Genomic DNA, 26645 nt, shown 5'->3' with positions numbered 1-26645 from the left:
AAGAATTAACTTTTTAGTGAATTTTTATAGTAAAATCATAAGGCCTGATTTTACTCTATACCAGAATACAATATTTATGAAGCAAAACACTCTAAAAGCTACGAATTTTACCCAAATAAAAAAAAAACCTTTTGCTTCGGTCAAAATGATCATGGCAACAGTAAAAATTAATATTTAAATCCCCCCAAAAAAGTTTATTGGGGATTTTATTCAAATTTAGGCTCTGCAGTCTCATTCTACTGGTGTCATAGTATATTTTTTTTATACGTTTTAAAAATAGGTTAAAAACAGTTTAAAAATCACGCAAACGGCAGCAAATAACGGTGAAACGGTTTGCCAGAAGCAAATGATGCATAAGTCAAGAAAGATCCGCCTTACAAAGTTTAAAAATATTGCAGAGATGACTTTGGGCTCTAAAATGACTCCTTCCCCCTCTAACGAAGGAAAATTTGAAATTAACAAGAACGAAATTGTTCAAACCATGCAATGTAAAATGCTCAATCACTCAAAAACGGCCGGGAGGCCCCAGGTTGTGAAAACTGTTTTATACACAATACATATTGCATCTTATTATTATTATTGCAAAACCCAGGGCCTCCTGGCTGTTTCTGGCTAAAATGGAAAAAACTGATTCTTTGGGGTTAAAAATCTTAATATTTTTGGTGAAATTTTCTCACAAAATGTCAATTTACACCACCAAAAAAATATCTTTTTCAAACTTTTCCTCCATTAGACATTTGGTACAGGTATCTGAAAAGTACCTCAATCAAAAATTATTTGCATAAGCTGAACATAAATGTATTTTTTGTTGCTTTAAAAAAATTGTGTAAAAAAATCTGGAAAATCATCAAAACTGAAAAGAAATTTTTCACTACCTTTTTTAAAAATAGCAAAAATCCGCCAAAAATTAATATCTTTAAAAAATTTCTTTTCTAGCTGTCTACTTACAGACATTATAAATTCCTAGGATAGATAAAAGTCGATTTTAAATTTTTTGGATGTCACGATTTTTTTCAAAAGATCCCACTGTGTCCAACAGTGAACCACCCTAATAAATATTCTTGATTGGACTGAGATGGCCTAGGTCATTTTATAATATTTAATTATATAAACATTTGTTTCACCTAGATAGATTTTTGTCCAACATTAATTCCTAATAAAAAAAGTCTTTAAATATTTAAATAAATCTCCTAATAAAAAAAAGGGCATTTAACTTTAGAAATATCCCTCTAGTATTTTTGTCCCCTGGTAAATTTGTCATTGCACCAACATATCTTTTATAAATATATTATTTTAGGTCAATGTAATGCATCTATGACACTTGGACAGCCTGCCTGTTTTCAACCTAATGGTGAGTTTTTTAAACTAGAAAAAATTATGTTTTATTAGAATTTATTTTTTAAATTATTAAATTTTAAAATGATCCTTAAATTACAATGATAAAATCTTTTAATTCTAAACTATTTTAAATGTCAGGACCTTCAATGTTGCAAGAACTTCTAAAGGTTATAGAACTTGGACCAAAGCAAAGAAGGTATTTTTTAATTGGGGGTCCATAACAATATTATTACAGTTGGCTATTTGATATTCATGTTTAAAGTTTTGTCATAATATTATTTAGAAGTAAAATTAATAAAATACCAAACGCCCTGGAATAAAGGAAAGTAACCCAACTCCCAACCAATATGAAATGCTATAAGAATAATAAATTGTATTTAAACTATCATTTAACATAACCAATTCAGTGAAGTAGCATTTGAATTTTGAATTTAATTAGGGGATTGTAAACAAAAATCAAATCAAATTCCATATTTATTTATTTCATTACTAAATATTAAATGACTGTATTATTGGATTTATAATAATTAATTCTAAAAACATTGAGAAATGAAAGTACAATTGAAAGTGCTGGAATTGATGAAAATAACTTTGGACAAGATGAGTTTCAGGACTATGAAGATCTATTGTTAGGTTATTACTAATAAATTATTTTTAATGAATATTAAAAATCTTATATTTGTTATCAATTATCTTATACTTTTGTTTAAACTAGCTGCATAAATAATGAATGATAATTATAATTAGATTAGAGTTTTTTTTTTAATTCAAACAAAAAGTAATTACATTTTTTCACCTAGAATATATAATTAAGAATGTAAGATATAGACAGTAGGATTTTTTTAAATTAAAAAAACATGAACTATTACAATTATTTGATTAATGCAATAATTTATTTTTCAAATGTTGGTGAAATAAAGTTTTGCTTCCATTTAGCTAATCAAATTACCAAAACAAAAATACTTCAGCATCACTTTGATTCTATGACTCCTACAAGCCAATATAAATAACCTTGTAGGTTTAATAATTCATGACTTTTAATCTAATAAAAAAAAACACCTGTGCATTTATATAATTATTTAATAAAAAATCCAATGAATAAGCCACTATCCAATAATTTATTGTTTTAATGAAACAGGTGATGTTGATTATGATTCTGGTTACAGTGCTGTCAGGTAAAATAAATATCAGAGAATTTAATATTATGGGCTTTAAGTTTGTTTTGGGCCTTCACTTTAGTTTACAATACAGTTACAAAATTTTCTGACTTTGTAATACCACTATTTTTTTTATCAAAATATCAGTATCTTTTTTTTTTATAGTAATATAAGTTACAGATGGTATAATGGCACTATACCATTCATATTTATGGATGAATGGGACTATGGACGAAGGTAAAAATATAAAACAGTAAAAGATAATTGAAAATATAATGAGATTTTACTTAGTATAACAAAAATTTGGAAATAAACACATTTTCTAAGCATCATTGGCTATATAGAGCATCAAAATAAGTTCCTTCAGCAATAAAGAGCCCAAACTGTGTGACTTTTAAGTATGGGTATGACACATAACTGAGAGTTGAAATTTTTTAAATATCTCCATCCTGGCGGGCACAGGATGCCAGCAAACCTGGCAGAGTCATCCATGTAAAGAGCAAAAATTTTTTTTTTGACTTAAACAAACCATTATTTTACTATTTTACCTTATGAAAATTTCTAAAATTAAAAAACTACTGGATGATATATGGGATATCAATGAATAAGTTGCTGTAAAAGTTCACCAAGCTAAATTCAATAGTTGGCTGCCAAACATTTTTAAAAAATAGTTTAACTTGGATACCCAGTAGAACCATTTGTTTGCATGATTAATTATCTAGGTATACAGATAATGAGAAGAACCTAATAAAGTCACAAATGAAAATAATAGAGGATCAATTACCTAAAGGTAAAATTTTAAATTGCTACTAGAAAGGCAATATAGTCATAATAGTCAAAATATTTATTTTTGTTCCATTGTACTATGTAGCAAATAAGGAAATGATATAGTGTATCAACAATTTGCTATCAAAAAAAAACATTTTATTGACTAACATTAAAGTAGGCCATAGTGCATTGTACATTTTTAAATGATTTGGATTGTTTTGTCACATTAGCAAAAACACCAAAGCAATAAATTGTTTTATTTATTTTAATTTTACCTTTTGTTGTTGTTTGAAATATATATTCAAAATGTTCCTATATGATATTTTTATAGAAACCAAATCATAATCATAATGAATATCATGAAAGTTTGTTTAATTTAGGTTGCATACAATTCATTGATAAAGAATTGGCAAACCAGACATTTACACAAGAGTTGAAAATTCACAAAAAGAATAAATATGAATGCTCTGGTTCAATTGGTAATTTTTAACTAAAACAAGCTAGAACTATATGAAAAACTTAATATAGTTTTCTAATACTCTTCAAAATATTAAAAATATATCATATTAATTCAGTTTTATGAAGGAACTAGAAGGAATAATCTTTAAGGTCTGACCTAGGGTCTGGTCTTCTAAAAGATAATTGAATGTCAATTGTATATTTCAACGTATCCTTTATATTGAAAAATTTTAGGTTATAAGGATCCATACAGTAAACTAAATCTTGGAAAACCTGGCTGCTTTGGTGAAGAAGGTTATAATAGATTGTTAACTAAAGTAACAAGTTAGGATAAAACTGGATCTTTAAATAAAGGCTATGGAATTCTTCAAATTACTTTGCATTAGGTCAAAAAGAACCACTGTTGTTATTTTCTTTTAGATAAAATGTTATTCAATAATATCTATCTAAACAAATGATTAAATTACTTTAAACGAGATTTCTATTTTTTCTTTAGCTTTAAAAAATGTTTTTTTTCTTAACTCAAAAGTTAAATGTATATTCTTAGGTAGAATCATATTGCATGAATTGGTGCATGTTCTTGGGTTTGTACATGAGCAAAATAGGTAAAAGTTTTTTTTTTATTGTAATATTTTAATAATACTAGATTTTTATTGCATACTTTTGTAACAAAAAAATATTAATATGATTAGTAATAACATTGTATACCTTTTCATATAGTAATAAAGTAATCCAAATTTTGGTATAATACATCTTCCTGGATTACAGTTAAATTTTAATGATTTATATTTAGACCTGATCGTGACCAGTTTGTTGAAATAAAGGAGAAATTTGTGGAAAACATGAGAAAGACAATGACTCAAAGAACACAATTTAATGAAACACATGGGGTGATTATTTTAATCAGTTTTATGTCTTCTAAAATTTATAATTCAAAATATTGTTTTTTTTGATTAACCTGTTAGTGACGAACTGGTTTTTATCGCCCAGTTACCAAATACCAAAAGAAAACCTGTTCCCAGTTTCTTAATTGCATCATACTCAGTATGACTCCCCTCTCTACTACCCTGGTTTTCATTTCCCCATGGAGCAGGCAATTTTGCTTACTTCTGATTGCAGGTATAGCTCAACAAAATTGGAAAACCACGAAAAACAAGATGATTTCAAAATACCCCTCCTAACCATTTTTTTTGTGTAGTAAAGTTGCTAATTTTTTTCATGAAATTTAAAGTTTATTGGCAACTTCATCCATTTGTGAATTGTTTTTATTCAAATTATTATTTTTTATATTCTTTTCGTATCGTTTTTTTATGTGCTATATCAGCCCTGTTTGGCCTAATTAAAATAGCCTGAAATTTTTATTACCCATTTTCGGACAAGTTAAAAATATCTTAAAGATATATATATTCCTCCCATTATTATCAATAAAAAATACTAAAAACGTTTCTTTTTTAACCAGAAAGGTTGGTACCTATACCCGAAATGTTATATGTGATAAAAGTCTTTTCTAGTCTTACTTGTAGCTCTATAAATTACATTTTGTTATATATTTGTCAATTACTGATAGTAATATAATATTAGCTACTCTACAAATCACTTTGGACATTAAAAAATAACATTATTAATTTCCCCCCCCCTTTTTTTCAAAAATACTAAAAACATTTCTTTTCAACCTGGAAGTATTGTTGCCTGGTCCGAACTGGGTTTATTAGCAACTTTCCTGTGGACGCCACTAGAGCAAAAAAAAAATACTTTTTCCGTTTTTTACATAATAAAGCTTACCTGAAATTTTCAGCTTGATACCTCCATAAAAGTGGCGCTCGGCATGAATGTGTTAAATTTTTTTCAGACTCCATACGACTACTTCTCCATCACCCATTATACAGAGAGCCAAGGATGCAAATTGGGGACTGTATGCATAATTGTTAAGGAGCCTTATAGAACCTACTTTAATGACACTGATTTGCTAAAACAATATCCTGTGAGTTTTTATTTTTAGTCTGATTATGAATATTTTGTAATTATATTCTATTTTTAAGATTTAAAAAGTTATTTTGTTTCAAAAGAGTATATTTTGTTTATATCAGTGACCTTTCCAGCATGTAAGTTAAAATTAATGCTTGCCTTATAGTCTAAACCTACTTGAGACCAGCCATTTATTAATTCTCACTGACCTTAAATATAATATCTTAATATATCAAATAAGCCTATTTTCAGAGTCAATTATCTCCAGTAGATGTGGTTGAGATTTCAAGGTATGTATTTTTAGAAATATATTGTTGAAGGGTGAAAAAAGTAAAATATGACTTTGACTGACTTGTAGTTGGAAATTCTTTATCAAACAGTGGACATACATAAAATTGTATAACAATCTGAAATATCAGGGGAACATCTGCTACCCCCAACCAATTAAGGTGAGAAAAGAGGTCCAACTTTTAATAATTAATTTGACTAAATAACTTTTAATGATTGTTCCTAAATGTTTGACACATTCTCTGTACACATGTCACTGGAACCAAAATTGAAAAATCCAAAAGAAACAAGAAATTGTTTACATCTTAAAATTTAAAGGAATGGTTCAACAAACAAAAAAAGTCATTCTAAGTTCCCTGGGGCAATTACTCCATCATTTAATGCCTCGGAATGTAAAATTTATGCTAAATGGGACAAAAATTGTTTTAGACATATGAAGTTAGATATTTTCACAAATTTTTTAACAAGTGTTGACTAATTGTCAATTCTACAGCTGTTTACATTTTATTTACAAAAGGGGTTAAATTAAGATTTTTAAAACTTATTACATATTACTTTTGAAAAGTAGAGCAATATTATAAATATTCCATGAAATTTTTTCTCCGTCTTAACTCTTTTAAAAATCAGATTATTTGTAATTTTATCTTTTATTTTTCTTTCAGAGCCTATAACTGTAATGTGACTGGTGAAATGAATGTAAGATTTACTTTATTTTCAATGAAATGATTTTTACTAAAATAAGGTTTAGATAAGTTTTGATTGAAACATTTACTAACTGTATTTATCATCATACTATTAAATACCAAAGAAAAGAAATATTATAAACCAACTTAATTATTTCAGGAGAAGTATGAGGAATACAAGAACATTATAACAGGTTAACAGTGCAAATTATATCTGTCTTTTTTGGTACCAAAAATATTATTTACATAATTTTTTATACATTTTTTACGATAAATCTAATTTTTTATAATGAGCGCCAGAATAATAGTTTTTTTGGGGGAAGTGGGGGGGGGGGTGAATGGGGTTGTTACCACAATATTCCTAATTGAAAAAAAATCCAAAGGGGATAATAATGAGATCTTTCTATAACTTAACATAAGAAATACAGAAAAACATTTTTGTATACTTTTTATTCTTTATTAGAACATGGAGCTAGGATAATGATGGTTTAGCTACACAATACTATTATTGTATATAAAACAAATGTATGTTCATCTAGGAAGTACTAGTCTTACATTGGCAGCAGAGAAGGGCCACACAGATATAGTGAAGATTCTTCTAGAAAATGGAGCTGAAGTCAATATACAGGATTATGATGGTTAGTTACTTAATTTACTGTAGTTGTATTTATCCAACAACCTTTTATTTCTTTTTTAGATCTTGGGGTCTATTTATAGTTCAAAATGAGTGGTTTCTTCATAATACTATTATTGTTTCATATTTTTAAGTATAAGAATTTTTTTCCAGCAGAAACCTGTCTGACATTAGGACAACAGACAGTACTAATATTGTATAATATTTTTTATATTAGACAAATGTATGTTTATCCAGGAGTAACCAGTCTTATGTATGCAGCATGGAAAGGACACACTGGTATAGTGAAGATTCTTCTACAAAATGGAGCTGATGTCAATATACAAAATATATATGGTTAGTTACAAAATTTATTTAGTTGTATCTATCCATCTACCTTTTAATTATTTATTAGAACATGGGGCTGATGACGATTCATAGGAGAATAATTGTTAGCTACACAATACTTTTATTCTGTAATATTTTTATATATATGACAAATGTATGTCTATCTAGGAGAAACCAGTCTTATGGATGCAGCATGGAAAGGCTACACTGATATTGTGAATATTCTTCTGGAAAATGGAGCTGATGTCAATATACAGGCTAATAATGGTTAGTTACACAATTCATTGTAATAATATTTGATATTTATTAGAACATGGAGCTGATGACTCTTCATAGGAGAATAAATGTTAGCTACACAATAGTTTTATTATATAATATTTTTATATATAAGACAAATGTATGTTTATCCAGGAGTAACCAGTCTTATGGCTGCAGCATTTCAAGGCCACACTGAAATAGTGAAGATTCTTCTTGAAAATGGAGCTGATGTCAATATACAGAACATTTATGGTTATTTACACAATTTATTTTAAATGTATCTATCCATTATCTTTTAATTCTTTGTTAGAACATGGGGCTAATGACTTTTCATAGGAGAATAATGGTTAGCTACACAATACTTTTATTATATAATATTTTTATATATTAGACAAATGTATGTCTATCTAGGAAGTACCAGTCTTATGTATGCAGCATGGGGAGGATACACTAAAATAGTGAAGATTCTAATAGAAAATGGAGCTGATGTCAATTTACAGAACATTTATGGTTAGTTACATAATTTATTTTAGTTTTATCTATCCATCTACCTTTTGATTCTTTATTAGAACATAGGGCTATTCATAGAAGAATAAATGTAAGCTACACAATACTATTATTGTATAATATTTTTATATATTAGACAAATGTATGTTAATCTAGGAAGTACCTGTCTTATGAAAGCAGCATGGGAAGGACACACTGATATAGTAAAAATTCTTCTAGAAAATGGAGCTGATGTCAATATACAGAACATTTATGGTTAGTACACAATTCATTGTAATTATATCTATCAGGCTACCTTTAAATTCTTTATTAGAACATGGAGATGATGACTATTCATAGGAGAATAATTGTTACCTGCACAATACTTTTATTGTGTATAATGTTTAAAGATTAGACAAATGTATGTTCCTCTAGGAAGTACCAGTCTCATGTGGGCAGCCTTTCAAGGCCACACTGATATAGTGAAGATTCTTCTAGAAAATGGAGCTGATGTCAATTTACAGAATAAATATGGTTAGTTCAATGATTTATTGAAGCTGTATCTATCCATCTACCATTTAATTCTTTATGGGGTTAATGTCTATTTATAGGATAATAATTGGTTGCTTTATAATACTATTATTGTTTCATATATATACATTAGAAAATTTATTTTTTTCCAGCAAAAAACCTGTCTGACAGATGGACAGACAGACAAACAGACACTTTTCTACTTATATATATATCTATGTATTTTTATAAATCTATCTACTTTCAACCCATTACAGTTATACCCATTTCTGAACATGACCATGTCCCCTGTTTGAAAAAAGTGGTATTATCCTCTTAGAAATTTGCCTTCCCTTGCCTGCCTAGCCGCAGCGCTCGGCTCCCTAGCCTAAAACCTAACCAAACCTAAAAAAGTTGTTCGTCGGTAGTCGGGGGGGGGGGGGGGGTGGGGTGCGGGACAAAATTGAAAAAATTGAAGAAAAAAATTTCTAAGAGGATAACGCCAAAAAAGTCAGTCAAAGTCATATTTTGCTTTATTTGCCCTTTTATTTAACCCATTAGTGACGAACCAGGTATTAAAACTTGGTTCCGAAAAATGGAAAAAAAACTGGTTTCCAGTCTTCAAATTTCATCATCCTTTTGTGAGCCTCCCCTTTACTCCATTCTTTATCTATTGCCCCCAGAGAGAAGTCTTAGATATGGATCTATGATATGGATAATATGGATTTGCCGCGAAAAAATAGGTGCTTTCGCAAAACGTTAATAACTTTTTTGTTTTTATAGTTAAGTTGCTGATTTTTTTTGTGAAATCTAATGTTTATTGACAAGTACAGGGTGCGGCTCATAAATCCGGACTTTTTTAAAACGGCCATAGCGCCAAGACTACTTGACCGATCAGGGCGTTTGACCCCACTATGAAAAGCTTAGGTAATGACCTTTTTACCCATAAAAATCTTTGGACGATGTAGGACGTGTACTACGAGCTGGCAGCGCATATGTTCAACTAGGCAAATTCGAAGACGCAGGTTGATCATGAAACTTGCTGAAGGTACTGTTAGATACATAAGTTAGGTACTAGAAATTACTAGAGTTCTTTTTTCAAGTTGGCTTGGCCGTAGTACTCCGGCAAATTGACACGTTGCAGATTGTAAGATGTTAAAAACGCCAAAAATCTTGAAAATTTCACAATTCTCGTCTACAGGGGCCCATATGAAACCTTGAATCTCATTTTAGACTATGGGTTGCGCTGACAACCCTAGCTAAATCTTCATGCCATTTCCAAAAAGGTATAAAACGTTGTTCTAGCTCAACTGTGGCCCAGATGAGAGCCGCCGTGTCAAAGGGTAGCTTGAAAGATGGGAATTTAGATCCTGCGGTTACTCAGGTCCCTAAGGAAATGTTGCCTCCTAGCAGCCCAGATCTTAATCCATTAGACTATTTGACCCACAGCTACTTTGAAGCATGCACCAATAGACGTGCCTATACCACAAAGACCTCCCCCATTGCCACTATCAAGGAGAACTTCACCAGCTTGTACTTGGGACATGGTGACCAGGGCCTGCGGGCGGTTCAGGGGGCGGGTAGGGGCGGTAATTGAGGCTAGCGGCGGTTTTATTGAGTAATCTAATAGTCATATACCTATTTTGCCTCTCAGTTTTTAAAATTCGATAAAATCTTTAAAATTAACGATTTTATGTTCATTTGTTTACAAATTAGAAAAAGTCCGGATTTATGGGCCGCACCCTGTACATCTATTTGTGAATTTGTTTTATTCAAATTATTATTTTTTATATGATTTTTTTATCTTTTTTTTACGCCCTATTAGGACCCGGTTCGGCATGGTCATAAATACCCGACAGTTTTAAAACCCGGCTCGGTTTTGGTTTTATTACCCAGTTTTAACTTTTCAATCATTAAATATTTTTTTATGATTTATTATTCTTGAGCCACCCTAATCAGTATACCCTAGTAACCTCTATATGTGTCCTCCAATAGTTATATGCTCTTTTTCTGGTATGTATTATCCAATTTTTATATGTTCTTTTTTTGTGTATGTCAGGTTTTAACACTTCAACAAACGGGCTTTTTTACCTGGTTACGGCGGCCGAAACCGGCCCACACCCCACCCGAAGGCGTGTTAGGTTAGAAAAAAAACCCCGCAGAAACGGTTTACACAGGATTTACTAGGACCTTATGGTGAGTTCAGATCATGCTTTCCCTAAATTGAGTTAGTACCTTCCCATAGTAGAAAATTTTAAATTACTTTTGGTGATCAAATTTTACTTTTATTTTTAGATCCCCTTCACCTAACCTGCTTTATTGTCTTATTTTGCCTTTCATGTTTATCATGCAAATTCGCTCACATTTTAGTTGAAATGACAGATATTGGAGCTTTCTAAAAAGGTCTCTAACATTTTTCTAGCTCTAATACTTTTTGAGATATCTTATTTCAAAGTATTGTTGTAAAAACATCTTTTACACAGCAAAAAGTTGAAATAAAAAATTAGTTATTTTGGAGAAAATTTCAAGTATCTTCATGCAAATCTCTCTAATATTGCTCCAAATTGACCAAATTGGACAGTTAAGGTGCCTAAAACTATCTACATTCAATGGACAATTCAAATCCACACTTTTTAAGACTTTATAAGTCAACAGGAGCATGATGAAGTGAATTTTAAAAATGCTAAAGGAAAAAATATTTGCTGTTTATTTAAATAAATTGAAATTTAATCGACTTTAGCAAGGATTTTAAGATAAGTTATGGTGTATAAAGTTGTCATTTTGTAATGAGAAAGCCAATAAAACACAATCATATGATATTTTGAACCAATAGAAACATATCTTAAGAAAAATAGACATAATCATTGAAAATAAACAAATAATTTGTTAGAATTTTAAGCATTTCCAAGCAGTTTACAAATGTAATCTACTAATTCTAGTAATTTTTTCTAAGAATAGTTGATTGGCCTTTTAAATTTTTTATAACCTTATGAAACAAAATTAGTTTTTGCCACTTTAAATAAGAAATCATAGTATTTTAAAGACTTTCATGGATGATCTCATATATAATAAAAGAAACAATTTACTCTTAAGCCACATTTTTTTGTTAATATACACTATTAAGTACTCTAAACTAATACTGAGATTTTTAAAAATAATAAATCATAATCAATCATGAGTTTCTTGTACCTTAAAACACATTTTACATTATTAAAAATGCCTTAAAAGTGATTTATAATTAAAATTAAATTACATTTGATTCTTTGATATTACATTTTAGCCTTCTCCTGTTGACTTATAAAGTCTCAAAAAGTGTGGATTTGGATTGTCCATTGAATGTAGAAAGTTTTAGGCACCTTAACTGTCCAATTTGGTCAATTTGGAGCAAATTTAGAAAGATTTACATGAAGATACTTGTAATTTTCTCTAAAATAACTAATTTTTTATTTCAACTTTTTGCTGTGTAAAAGATGATTTTACAACAATACTTTGAAATAAGATACCTCAAAAAGTATTAGAGCTAGAAAAATGTTAGAGACCTTTTTAGAAAGCTCAAATATCTGTCATTTCAACTGTAATGTGAACGAATTTGCTTGATTAACATGAAAGACAAAATAAGACAATAAAGCAGGTTAGGTGAAGGTGGTCTAAAAATAAAAGTAAAATTTGATCACCAAAAGTAATTTTAAAATTTTCCATAATGGGAAGGTACTAACTCAATTTAGGGAAAGCATGTTCTGAACTCACTATAAGGTCCCAGTACATCCTGTGTAAACCGTTTCTGTGGGGGGTTTTTTCTAACCTAACACACCTTCGGGTGGGGTGTGTGCCGAAACACTAAATTTGAAATAAATCGCTTCGTATATTACTTGTAGCCCTATAGATTACATGAGGTTGTGTAGTTTTCAATTACAGATTGTATCAAAGTTCTAAAAAGTGTTCATCTCACTTTGAGCGTTCAAAAATTACATTTTTCATTTTTTTGTTGAAATAACCGGGTATTTAGGAAAAACATCTTTTAATGCCGGCAGAAAGCCACCCAAAACGGGTTAAAATACCCGTTGTGCATTTATGGCCATGCCGAACCGGTTTTTTTGCAACTTTCCTGTGCACGCCACTAGATCAAAACAAAAAAATTGGAATTCTGTTTTGACCATTATAAAGCTTCCCTGAAATTTTCAGCTCGATCGGCCCATAAAAGTGGCGCTCGGCACTAATGGGTTAATAACCTTTGGTTTGAGGTACTTTTTTACTTAATATTTTAACGAATTTTTTTTTGTATTTTTGAAGCCAAATGAACCATGCTTTTAGAAAATTTTTATTTTTATGTAAATTTTATATTAGAATTCTCTAAACATAAATTTCAGTGGCAGCAGCTGTACTTGGCAGGTCCAGCCACAGCAATTGGTGGTCAAGGGGGAAATTTAAAATGTTATGTGGAGTAAAGCTTAAGTTTAAAATTTATTGTCAAAATTGTGAGGATTAGAACCTGTAGGATTGTACCTGGAACCTGAAATTGACATGAACTTCTATATTTCATAATTGGATGTTCAATGCTTTCTTTTATCTTCAAAAAAAAAAATGAGCTACAGATTGGATAGTGATCAGAATTTTTTACAATTACCCTCCCACCCTGTATATGTATGTTTACAATTCATATTTCTGTCCAAATTATTTTAGGCTAAATATTTAGTTGTGAATCTAAAATGTGTATTATAGAAATTAATGTGTCTAGGTGACACAGCACTTGAATGGGCAATAATTGGAGGGCATACTGAAACTGCAGAAGTACTAAGAGAAAATAGTAAGTTTACATAAAGTCCCATTCTTTTTAAGAGTTGGTTTGTAGAGGAAGGAAGGGTGGCCGGTTCTAAAATAACCATTTAGCTAGAGGGCTTTTTTATAGTTCTGACTTGCCTCCTTACCCATATTATCTAGCAGCCCTAATCTGTAGGTCCTTTTTGTACATAAAGAAACCTATAAATTGGCTCCAGGTAGATAAAGAACAATATTTTGTTTTTATGATTTCTTTATTTTTAGAGAGACAGACAAACAGATAGACAGATAAAGAAGTAAAGAGTATGAAGGCTTTAAATTTAAGATTGACATTGACAATCTTTTTTTGTACTAAATTCTTCTAAAATTTTCTATGCACCAGGATCTATTAATAATTTTGTGACACTTTGGTAACTTTAATTGGTCACAATGACCACTGACAGAAATACAGATATTAATATCTACATTCTGTTATTTTATTTAATCTAATGTACATAAACTCTCAAACAATTAGAATTGAGAAGCCTTGAAGAAAGCAAAATATATTTTCTACAAAGAAGTGTGTTCTTACTGTGTAGTTAGCTCTAGCCGCACATTTTTTGTAATATAGATATGTAATGAATATTTCAGGAGCTAAGAGAGGAAAGGATGTTGAATAAATGAACAACAATAAAACTAGGTAAACCATGAAATAAATTTGACATATGCAATTAGAAAGAAGAAAAAACCTTAAAGATGGAATATTCTCTTTATATCCTTCAAGCTGAAATTCCATACTATAATTAAACTAAGAATAATGTACCAGATCCCCACATCCTTTTTTTATATTAATTTTCTGTTGTAGAATATTTAAATCTATGAATAAGTTGAGCCCAGTAAATCTTTTTTTGTTACTAGCATCTACACCCCTAGAGGCCTCTAGTGGCACTTTAAATGTTTGGTTTAAAAAAAAAATATATGATACCTTGCAATGTTTCGAACGAGTATCTATCATTATTCTACAATACTTTGCAATGTTATGTAGGAGTCTCTATTTGAGAGAAAAAAATTTCGATTTATTGTGATTTCTCTTGGGAGGGTGGTGGTACCCTCCCCCAAAATAGTTATAAACCTTCTTGGGAACTATGAGAAGGTACCCTGTTAAGGAGAACCCAATCTGTTTAGCGGTTAGTGAGATCCTTTGGTACAAACACACAGACACATAAACACACAGACAAACAGACATCCTGCTACTTTAGTATAAGGATTTTCTTATAATATTCAATGATAATACTTCAGAATTGACAACGGCAGCAGATAAAGATCCTTCACAGAACATATTTTAGTGTCATGTGAAGTAAACAAAGTAGCAGGTTTCGTCATATTTTCACAGAAGCTTTTCTGCTCTTTGTAGCCCCTGCGGTGGGCACTTACCCTGCAGGGTAATCACCTGATTTAACATAACCTAACCTGAAATAACCTACTGTGAAAATATGATGAAATTCGCACATGTGTTTCCTTCACATGACCCCATATTTTTTTATTAACTATATATATTACTATTTACTCAATTTATATCCAGTTACAGACATTCTCCCTTAATGTAATAATAGTTATTTCTAGCATCATATTATAAACAGCTTTCTGTAGATATAAAATGTACAATCATAAGATTAAAACCAGTTTTTTTATTCTATGCTTTCAGCATCTTGGGCCATAAAATAAATTGTTTTAATCTTATGATAGTACATAATCTTAGTAAATGGGATATAATATATTGCTTGACATAAATTTTCATAAAGATCAAACTAAACCACCATCCGAGAAATAATTTGAATATTGGTTATCATTTTTAATATTTTAGATGAAAAAAAATAATTATATCTGCAAGATCAAATAAACAATTTTATAAAATGTAGAATATGATCCATTTTTGCTACTTCAAGTTTAATTTTGAAAAGGAATTTTCTTTGTGTCCTCAAATTATTTCAAGTTAAGAGAAATCACACACCAGTGTAATATTTAAACATCTTAAAAGACACAGTTTCAATATTCTTAATCTATTGAATATAGTAATCAAGTTTACTGACTAATTGGTCTTTTATATCTTGTTGAATATCTTAATTACATTAAGGGACTGAGTGTCTACTATACATGATATTTGAAGCAAATTGGCATGAATTTTGACTAAGTAAAGGGTGTGCAAAAAAATGCGGACATTTTAAAAATTTAAATTGCGCAGCTTGTGTTAATAGTAGAAAAATGTTACGCAAATCGTTAGAACCGTTAGGAAATCTATTTTTTGGAAATATAAAAACGATTCCTGTGCTACGTACAGTTTAGGAGCGATGTGGTAAAATGTCCCAACTGCCTTAAATCTTGACTTGCGAGTAAATCATTAAAGATTAAAGTATATAAAAAAATATGTACCATTTTAAAGTTCAAATTGCGCGGCTTGTGTTAATATTAGAAAAATGTTGTGCATATCATTAGAACCGTTAGGAAGTCTATTTTTTGAAAATATAAAAACGATTCCTCTGTTACGTATAGTTACGGAGCAATGTGGTAAAATATCCCAACTGACTTAAAACTTGACTTGCGAGTAAATCATTAAAGATAAAAAAAAGGGTGTGCAAAAATGCGGACATTTTTAAAATTCAAACTGCTTGGCTTGTGTAAATAGTAGAAAAATGCTATCTATATCGTTAGAACCGTCATAAGCTCTATTTTTAGGAAATATAAGTATAAAGTTTTAAGTCAGTTGGGAGATTCTACCACATAGCTCATAAATTATACGTAGCACATGAATGGTTCTTATATTTCCAAAAAATTGAGTTTATAGCGATTCCATAGATATGCAAAACATTTTTCTACCATTAACACAAGCCGAGCAATTAGAATTTTTAAAATGTACATATTTTAATTTGCATACCCTTTAATTTAATCTTTAACTCTTACAGTCGGGCCCCTTGCCGCACCTTAATCAGTTCCTATTAGAGATAGAGGGCTAAAAATTTTTGTGCAAGTCCCCTGTGTTATGATGTATTTCCAACCTTAAGTAAGTCAAGGTCAATTTTCGCTTCCTTCACCCTTTTATATAACAACCTTTGTTTTTAGGTCCTTTTTACTTATAAATTTCAAACGGCTGTAATTTTTTTATTTTTGAACCTAGAATAAATTTTTTTTTTCAGAAAATGTTTATCTTCATGTAAATTTTATATTTGAAATATCAAAATATAATTTCAGTGGCCGCAGCTGTACTTGGCAGCTGCCAGCCGCCGCAGTCGGCAGTCAGCGGGAAAACGGCGGCGGATCTTTATGAAATTTAAATGCATTATGTAGACACGTAAGATAAGCTTAAGTTTGAAATTTGAAGTCTCCAAGTCAAAAATTGCGGCCACAGGAGCCTTTTAAAGATTTCTGGAGACCTGCAGGATCATACCTGGAACCTAAAATTGACTTGAACACCTGTATTTAATATGAGGATGTACTACTAGAGGATATTTTAGTATTTTGGTAAGATAAAATGCTTTGTTTAAGTCAAAAAAATATTTTTGCTCTTTACCTGGATGACCCTGCCAGGTTTGCTGGCATCCTGTGCCCGCCAGGATGGAGATATTCAAAAAATTTCAACTCTTAGTTATGTCTCATACCCACACTTAAAAAGTCAAGCAGTTTGGGCTCTTTATCTTTCACACAGAGAAAATGAGATAGAAAAAACCGGATGGGGGGGCGTTCAACGCCCCCCCCCCCGACCGTTAAGGGTTAATGATTTACTCGCGAGTTAAGTTTTACATCAGTTGGGACATTTTAACACGTAGCTCCGCTTCTTATATTTCCAAAAAATAGACTTCCTAGCATAACATATAACGATATGCGTAACATATTTCTACTATTAACACAAGCCGCGCAATTTCAATTTTAAAAATGTCTGCATTTTTTTTTGCACACCCTTTAATAAGAATTTAATATTAAAGATAATTTGGTCTAGTTTAATAATAAAATAATCTAGATTTTTGGGTATTTAAAACTGAAACATCAGGTACCAGGATCTAAACATCATAACTTTGAATTAAATCAATAATTTTTGTACTTTCAAGATTCTGCCAGTTTGATTTATTATCTGTTGAATATATATTCTGTATCCTATAAGAGGTTAACTCACAAACAAAATTTGAATTTTAAATATTTATTCAAATTGTTTTGTGCATGTTTGCACTCTTCAGATGTCAATGTAAAACTAAAGTTTAAAATAAATCTTAATTTAAAGGATTTTTACAAATATTTTGGAAGATTTTGAGTTGTGCTAACTTGCTTACTCGACTCTCACCTGGGTTAGCAACCTCATTTATTTCTGAAAATAAAGTTAGGAAAAGGGAAACCCCTTAAATCCCCTTGTTGAACTATAAACCCCCTGACTAACTCCTAATAACTTACACTTTTCCAAAAATAATATGCTTAATTTAATTTCCCTAAGTATTATGAACTTGAAATATTAAAACTTAGTATTGGTAGACAGACATCCTGTTACTTTAGTGGAATACAAATAAAGGGCTTACAGCTTAAAACGAGGGAATAAAAAAAGGTATTTTAGCAAGGAATTGTTTTTTATTGATAAGAAAAATAAAGTTTAATAAAAAATGATATTAGGACATAAATTGATTTTTATTTTAGGATTTGCAACAAAGAATGGAAAGAGATTTATGCTGTAAGAAAAGGGACTAGAAAACTAAAGAAAAAAGATGTTAGCTCCAAGAGCCTTGATGTCGGACCGCCAGATAAATCTGCCAGCAGTTTCCATATCAGTTTTAATATTGCCGAAAGAACCTTGGCTTAGGCCCTGTGCGCAAAAATTCTTAAACGCTCCTTTGTTGCAAATTCTTACATTGTATTCATATAATGTAACATAATTTTTAATAATATATATATCACAATTTCATTACATTCATATGTACAATTAATTCAAAATAAAATTTATTTTAAAATATAATATAATTTTAAAACCTAATTTGGATTAGACGAGTCTGGAAAAAGTCCAAATTTGAGCACACTGGAGTGTTTTAATCTATTTAACCATTTTCATGTGAAACATGTGAAAAAGTATTTACGCGTATTTGTGCTAAAACAGACTTATTGATATTCATTGAATAATTTTTGTTCTATTGTATAAAAAATGTTATTTAAATACAAAATGTCTAAAAAGTGTTATATTTTACTGATTTATTATATTTAATTTTTAAAATTCATACTGTTTTTGCATAAAAATGATAAAATGATCAAAAGTAGTATTTTTTAATACATAGAGTCGGATGTTTAAACTCATGAAAACTAATGTTTCCTCGGACCCTTTCCCGAAACCGAATCTTCCCCTTCAAGTCTTAAAACTTCGTTTTTACTATTTCTACTATTATTTTTAAGAAAATTGGTAAATTATGAATTTTTTGACTGTTGTGAGTGGCCAATTTCTGCATTATTGTATGTCTTATCATGTACTTAAAGTTTTAGCATGCTAAAGGCCTGAATGGCCTTGCTAAAGGCCTGCGCGGCCTGACATTTATCTTTTAGGCGCGCCTTTAAAATAGGCAATCGTTTGGTTTAAATTACTTCAAGAATATTCTAGAAAGAAATACACTCACACAGAAGCTAGGCCACTCTATAATTATCAAAATTAAATTGTCTATTTTAAGAAATGCATTATGATCCATGGATAAAAAGGGTTCTGTAAATAGAAAAACCATGAATCATAATGCAATTTCTTTTAACACACTAATTAAAAAAAGTTTGTATTATATATATTCAACAGTATCATGTTGTATTTTACTATATTTCATATATATTATTATATATAATTATGTTGATTTTTAAAAAAATATTGCAAATAAAATTAAAACCAGCCCAACATCTTCAGTTTTAAGATTGCTGTTTCTATCCAAATCGTCTTTACATGAATTTGCATTTTTTTTTATACTAAAACCTGGCTATGAAAATAATTTCTAATACTCATCTTATTTTTGATAAAAAAGACCTATCATATTGCCATGATATTTAGATTTTTTTCCTTTATTTCCAAATATATTTAGACTCCTGTGTAATTATATTACTTTTGTAACAAATTTTATAAAAATTCCTATTATTTATTTGCAATTATTTATATCTAAACATTATATAGCTAGATATTTACAGAAATAATAATCATTATAACATATTAATTTAGTTTGCAAGTTTATATTTTGTTAATTTGTATCAATTCAAATCTATACATTTTTTTCTTTTAAATTTGTGTAATGCAATTTTTGATTCAAGGTTAATATAAAGCAATATTTCAAGAAAAAATTTTAGATTTGGATACTTTTGATTATTAACATTTATTAAAATGGATTAATTTTCCTTGATATATAACCAATAAAATTATTAGCATTCAATGCTTTAAATATCTTTTTTTTAAATTAACTTTATTGTCTGTAATGAGTCTACTTTTTATTATTCTGTTCATGTTATAGAAAGTTTTCTGCTTCCTCTTTTTTCTGCGGCTTTGCCCCTAGGATTCTAGGAGCACTATTTATCTCGATTTTAAAAATAAGTAAAAATTAAGGAGAACCCAATTGGTTCAGTGGTTAGTGTGATCAATTGGTACAAAGAAACAAACAGACAAACACTGTTCTACTTTGTTTTATAGACTAGTGGTTATGCACCTAGAAGCATCTAAGGACACTTAAAGTTGAGAAAACCTCCCCATAAATAGTTAAAAACCTTTTCTGAATATATAAGAATCTTCGTTGTTAAGGAGAACCATATCGGTTCAGTGGTTAGCAATATCCTTGGCTTCAGACAAAAAAGCTTACTACTTGAGATAATAGGATTATATTTCAAGAATATTGTTATTACATAAAAAATCTAACATAGTCATTAAATTAAATCTGAGTAAAATTGACAATAAAAATCATTAAACCTCTAAAAATAAAATTAGTATTATTATACCTCACATAATTGTAATTGGAATAAGACTAAAAACATAATTAATAAATAATGATAGATTTAAGGTGTATCCATTTATTTGTTACACCAGTCACCATAGAAAAGTTCAGTATTATAATATCTAATTAAAATAAATAGGTATTTAAAAATAGGGATATACAATTCAAATAAAAATGAAAATAAATTTGCTTTTCAATGGCTGATGTTCAATGTCGGACATACAGCAAGAATTCTAGAGAAGCTCCACTACTAAAACTAATATCTAGAAACATGTAACTGTGAACAGCACTAGATCCAAATGTTTTAATCACCAAACCTTTGTCAAATTCATATGATTTTTCATAGATAGAAAGGATTAAATGGATAGATAGATAGATAGAAAGATAATAATTCTACCATTCATCCATTGTCATATCCTTGTAGGGAGAAGGGGGGGGGGGACTGTAATTAATGTATATAGATAGAAACAAATGAGTTGTTAAACTTGAGTTAGATAAAAATATTACAGAATCATTATTATTATATATATAACATTAACAAAAAATATTTTAATCACTAAACCTTTCTCAAGTTTTAGGATTAATATTAGATAGCTAGATAGATAGATAGATAGTTGGATAGATAGATATGTATATATATATATATAGATAGATAGATGGATAGATAGATAGATTCATATTATGGTATATATATATTTAAAAAAATATTTTAATCACTAAAAGTTTTAGGATTAATATTAGATAGCTAAATAGATAGATAGATAAATAGATAGATAAATAGACAGATAGATAGAAAGATAGATAGATGAATTGATTGATATATAAATTGATAGATAGATAAATTGATAGATAGATAGATAGATAGTTCTACCATTCATCCATTGTCATATCCCTGTAGGGAGAGGGGGGGGGGGCATTGCAATATAATTAATGTATATATAGATAGATACAAACGAGCTCTTAAACTTAAACAAAAAATATTTTAATCCCTAAGTTTTAGGATTAATATTAGATAGATAGATAGATAGATATATAGTTGGATAGATAGATAGATAGATAGATAAATAGAAAGATAGATAGATAGACAGATCGATAGATATATAATAATTTTACCATTCATCCATTGTCATATCACTCTATTTTGAGAATAAGGGGGGGGGGGGCATTAGTCTGTAATTAATGTAAAGTGTGTTACCTTTTTTTATGTTTCATTATTATTTGGCCACAACTTGGTAAAAAAATGCTCACAAATCAGACCTTTTTCGACCAAAGATACTCAAATGGTTCCTTTACAAGCCCAATCAATCAGTTTTAAGATATCTTTATATTTCAAGAAAAATTGATAAAAATACTCAAAAACAGCAAATTTGGGTGTTACCTTTTATATGCACAGATACCATAAAATCAACAGAAAATATACTTATTTTTACTTTTCTGTCATTTTTAACGTTTGATTCTGTTAAATTGGCTATTCTTGAAGGGATTTATGCATTGAAATATACTGAAACATAATATTGGGCAGAAATTAATATATTTCAAAGAAAGAAAATTTTGAAAATAAGAAATTCGACCTCTATTACTTCAGAGGACAGCTGCCAACCTCCAGTTGACAGGATATAGTTAAATACTTGTTAGCAATAATAATTAGCCCAAAAAGTAAAACAAAAAGTTTTTTAATATGGCAAAAAAATGATAATCTAAATCTTAATTTTGGGGATGATGATCTGAAGGACGCTCTTACTGTTGGTGATGATGACCCAGATGGTATCCAAGTAAATGAGCATTATGACAACTCATCTATTGAACTATGGTCCAATTTTTGTATTTGTAGCAGCCTCCAATTAAAAGTTGTAACAAGAAATATAACCCTCTTTTAAAAACTACTATATTTACCTTATGAATTGGAGAATTTAAAAACTATGATTGTATGTTTTGGGATTTCTCTTGATTGGAGAATGCTACAAATACAAAAATCGGACCATAGTTTAATAGATAAGTTGTCATAATGCTCATGTATTTGGATACCATCTGGGTCATCATCACCAAAAGCAAGAGTGTCTTTAAGATCATCATCCCCAAAATTGAGATTTAGATTATCATTTTTTTGCCATATTAAAAAACTTTTTGTTTTACTTTTTAGGCTAATTATTATTGCTAACAAGTATTTAACTATATCCTGTCAACTGGAGGTTGGCAGCTGTCCTCTGAAGTAATAGAGGTCGAATTTCTTATTTTCAAAATTTTCTTTCTTTGAAATACATTAGTTTCTGCCCAATATTATGTTTCAGTATAATCAATGCATAAATCCCTTCAAGAATAGCCAGTTTAACAGAATCAAACTTTAAAAATGACAGAAAAGTAAAAACAAGTATTTTTTCTGTTGATTTTATGGTATCTGTGCATATAAAAGGTAACACCCAAATTTGCCATTTTTTAGTATTTTCATCAATTTTCCTTGAAATATAAAGATATCTTAAAACTGATTGATTGGGCTTGTGAAGGAACCATTTGAGTAACTTCGGTCAAAAAAGGTCTGATTTGTGAGCATTTTTGACCAAGTTGTGGCCAAATAATAATAAAACATAAAAAAAGGTAACACACTTTATATAGATAGATACAAATGAATTCTTAAACTTTAGTCAAATAAATATATCATATATATATATATTTACATTAACAAAAAATATTTTAATCACTAAACCTTTCTCAAGTTTTAGGATTAATATTAGATAGCTAGATAGATAGATAGATAGTTGGAAAGATAGATAGATAGATAGATAAGTAGATAGATAGATAGATAAATAGGTAGATAGATAGGTAGTGGTAATTTATATATTTAAAATCACTAAACCTTTCTGAAATATTTGTATTAATGAAAATAACCACTGCATCTATAATAGACTGTCAGCATGTCTGTAATGCACTAGATTCTTCGAGAGACAATGGGCTGTTTATTACACTAGTCCCTGAAGTTTTGTTTTCACGTTTTCTTATTGGTTTGCTCAACAACTTTTGGGATTTTTGATTCATTAAGTTGAGTGTCCAAACGTTTCTACCGCTAATTGTAATCTTAAAAAAGGGTTTATTTTGTGTACCATCCTTAGTAATGTACATCAATGAAAATGACTAAAAGTACCAAGGGTTGGTACTCCTCTGCTCTCTCTCTCTCTCTTTTTATCTATACTATCCACGGAAAGCTGTCTATAATACAATGATATATTCTGGGTGAGTAACACGTGTGTGAAACAGTGGAATCCAATTGATATCCGCTGGATTAGAACCAGTTCTCATACATACTATCCGAATAATATCCAGTGGAAAGCTGTTTATAATACGATGTGTGAAAATATGGAATCTGATTAATATCCACTGGTTTAGAACCGGTTCAATCAGCTATACTATCTTTGTTCTTTCTCTCTCTTTTTCTCTCTCTCTCCCTCTCTCTTTCTCCCTCATTCTTTCTCTCTCTCTCTCTCTTTCTTTCTCTCTCTTTCTCTCTCTCTTTCTCTTTCTCTCTCTCTCTCTCTCTCTCTCTCTCTATCTATCTATCTCTCTCTCTCCCTCTCTTTCTCTCTTTTTCCCTCATTCTCTCTTTCTCTCTCTCTCTCTCTCTGTCTCTCGCTCTCCCTCTTTTTCTCTCTATCTCCCTCTCTTTCTCTCTTTCTCCCTCATTCTCGCTCTCTCTATCTTTCCTCTTTCTCTCTCTATATCATTCTCTCTCTATATATATATATATATAAACCTTCTATAATACGATACAATTTTCTCTCTCTCTATCTCTCGCTCTCCCTCTCTTTCTCCCTCATTCTCGCTCTCTCCATCTTTCCTCTTTCTCTCTCTCTATCATTCTCTCCATCTCTATATATATATACTAGGGGCTTCGCCTCTAGCCTCTAGGGGCTTCGCCCTATGAAATAATGGTAAGTCAACCCTCCTAAATATAAATAAAAAAAATAAATTATTCTTTGTTTAATTACTCTGTGGTAAAGTTAAACCCAGGTTGTGCACTGTATGCACAAAAATTTCAATTCGTAAAATTCAACCAGGTTGTTTGCTGTATACACAAAACATTTTAATTAGTAAAAATTACACCCAGGTTGTTCATATACAAAAAATTAAAATTTGAAAAAAAAGATTTAAAATTTTTAGGGGGGGATTCATGGGGGCTTCGCCCCATGGTGCAGTGGGGTTCCCCCATCCAAATTACTGGTTTTTGTTTACAAAAATAAAAATAAAAAATTTTGTAAGTGGGGATTTTTTTTTTTGGGGGGGGGGGTGTTCCAACCCCAAGAAAATAGCTTAAAACCACCAGAGGACCAGTAGGTATATTCTCAGAAGGTTAGAGTCCAATTTGTTCAACAGTTACTGATATTTTACAAAAAATGTAAATTATTTTTTTGGGGGGGTTGGTTTTTTTTTATTTTTTGGGGAGGTGGGGGTGTCCCAACCCCCAGGAAAATAGCTTAAAACCATCACAATATCACTAAGTATATTCCCTGAAAAATTGAGCCCAATCAGTTCAGTGGTTACTAAGATCTTGAGCTTCAGACGGACAGACAGACGGACAGACAGATGGATAGACATCAAGCTACTTTGTATTATAGATGTATGATGGTGTTTGAGTTGGTCAATTAAATCAAAGATCATTTTCCTACATTCAGCAGGCTTTAAAAGAAGTTGGATTTTTTGTACATGTCCCCTGTATGATAATGAATTTCCAACCTTAAGTAAGTCTAAGTCAATTTTCACCTTCTTCACCCTTTTATTTAACAACCTTTGTTTTTAGGTACTGTTTTACTTAAAATTTCAACCGGCTGTAATTTTTTTATTTTTGAAGCAGTCAGCGGTCAGTAGGAAAACGGTGACCGAGCTTTATGAAATTTCAATACGTTATGTAGACATGTAAGAAAGGCTTAAGTTAAAAATTTGAAGTCTTTAAGTCAAAAATTGCGGCCACAGGAGACTTTTTAAGATTTCTGGAGACCTGGAGGATCAGGACCTGGAAGATCATACCTGGAACCTGAAATTGAGTTGAACACCTGTATTTAATATGAAGAAGTACTACTATAGTATATTTTAGTATTTTGGTAAGATAAAATATTTTTTTTAAGTCAAAAAATATATTTTGGCTCTTTACTTGGATTACCCTTGCAGGTTTGCTGTTTGGACTCTTTATTTTTTACAAACAGAAAATGAGATAAAAAAAACAGAGGGTTGGGCGGCCTCCCCCCCAACTTTTAAAGGTTAAGTTTTAAAAACATTTCTCTTGAAACACCCTGTATATTTGTATTGTGACTCTAATAACAATAATATACACATGTTTAAAAAAACTTGTTTTATGTGATGTGTCTTTAATAAAGCTCCACATATGTTTTCAAGCTAGATTTATACTTTTACATACAGTGGCAATACAATTGATAGTGGGACAAACAATGCCACCCTCTTATTTATAACTTTTAAATAGTCTTTCTTGTGATGCTTTAGTTGAGTAAATTTTAAATAAGAGAACCCCACAGAGCAAGTATCTGAAGTCACAAGACATTGTAATAATTTTGTTGGAAAGAAATATATGTGGTCAATTGAACAATGAGAGTGAGACTACTATCAAAAAAAGTCTTTGTTTATTATCAATTTATTAACCCTTAACGGTCGGGGGGGGGGGCGTTGAACGCCCCCCCATCCGGTTTTTTCTATCTCATTTTCTGTGTGTGAAAGATAAAGAGCCCAAACTGCTTGAATTTTTAAGTATGGGTATGACACATAACTGAGAGTTGGAATTTTTTGAAAATCTCCATCCTGGCGGGCACAGGATGCCAGCAAACCTGGCAGGGTCATCCAGGTAAAGAACAAAAATATTTTTTTTTGACTTAAACAAAGCATTTTATCTTACCAAATTACTAAAATATCCTTTAGTAGTACATCCTCATCTTAAATACAGGTGTTCAAGTCAATTTCGGGTTCCAGGTATGATCCTGCAGGTCCTGATCCTCCAGGTCTCCAGAAATCTTTAAAAGGTTCCTGTGGCCGCAATTTTTGACTTAGA

General features: G+C 30.2%; 2 protein-coding genes across 2 annotated transcripts in view; one reads left to right on the top strand and one right to left on the bottom strand.

Moving 5' to 3' along the window:
• The window catches only part of LOC145332434 (uncharacterized), a 444908-nt gene that overhangs the window by 240932 nt on the left and 177331 nt on the right, over positions 1–26645 (bottom strand). The gene's annotated exons all lie outside the window — the stretch shown is intronic.
• On the top strand, positions 1301–6872 carry LOC145332700 (astacin-like metalloprotease toxin 3). The gene is made up of 14 exons (XM_080177719.1): positions 1301–1351; positions 1477–1534; positions 1886–1971; positions 2477–2513; positions 2661–2732; positions 3218–3285; positions 3644–3742; positions 3957–4016; positions 4270–4327; positions 4516–4612; positions 5572–5703; positions 5940–5977; positions 6638–6671; positions 6819–6872. Exons 1-14 carry the CDS (start codon positions 1315–1317, stop codon positions 6855–6857), a joined length of 915 nt encoding a protein of 304 aa, XP_080033845.1. The 5' UTR covers positions 1301–1314; the 3' UTR covers positions 6858–6872.

This window comes from Acartia tonsa, chromosome 11 (assembly GCF_053477335.1).
Source record: "Acartia tonsa isolate MP-2025a chromosome 11, ASM5347733v1, whole genome shotgun sequence".
NCBI classification, from domain to species: Eukaryota; Metazoa; Arthropoda; class Copepoda; order Calanoida; family Acartiidae; genus Acartia; species Acartia tonsa.
This window is presented reverse-complemented; position numbering and strand designations above follow the sequence as displayed.

Bases quoted from the DNA above. Each gene is read 5' to 3' on its own strand.
- LOC145332700 (XM_080177719.1), top strand. From the start codon at position 1,315: ATGACACTTGGACAGCCTGCCTGTTTTCAACCTAATG. The intron at 1,352-1,476 runs GTGAGTTTTTTA...TTTAAATGTCAG, and splicing joins TGCCTGTTTTCAACCTAATG to GACCTTCAATGTTGCAAGAA. The intron at 2,514-2,660 runs GTAAAATAAATA...TTTTTTTTATAG, and splicing joins TCTGGTTACAGTGCTGTCAG to TAATATAAGTTACAGATGGT.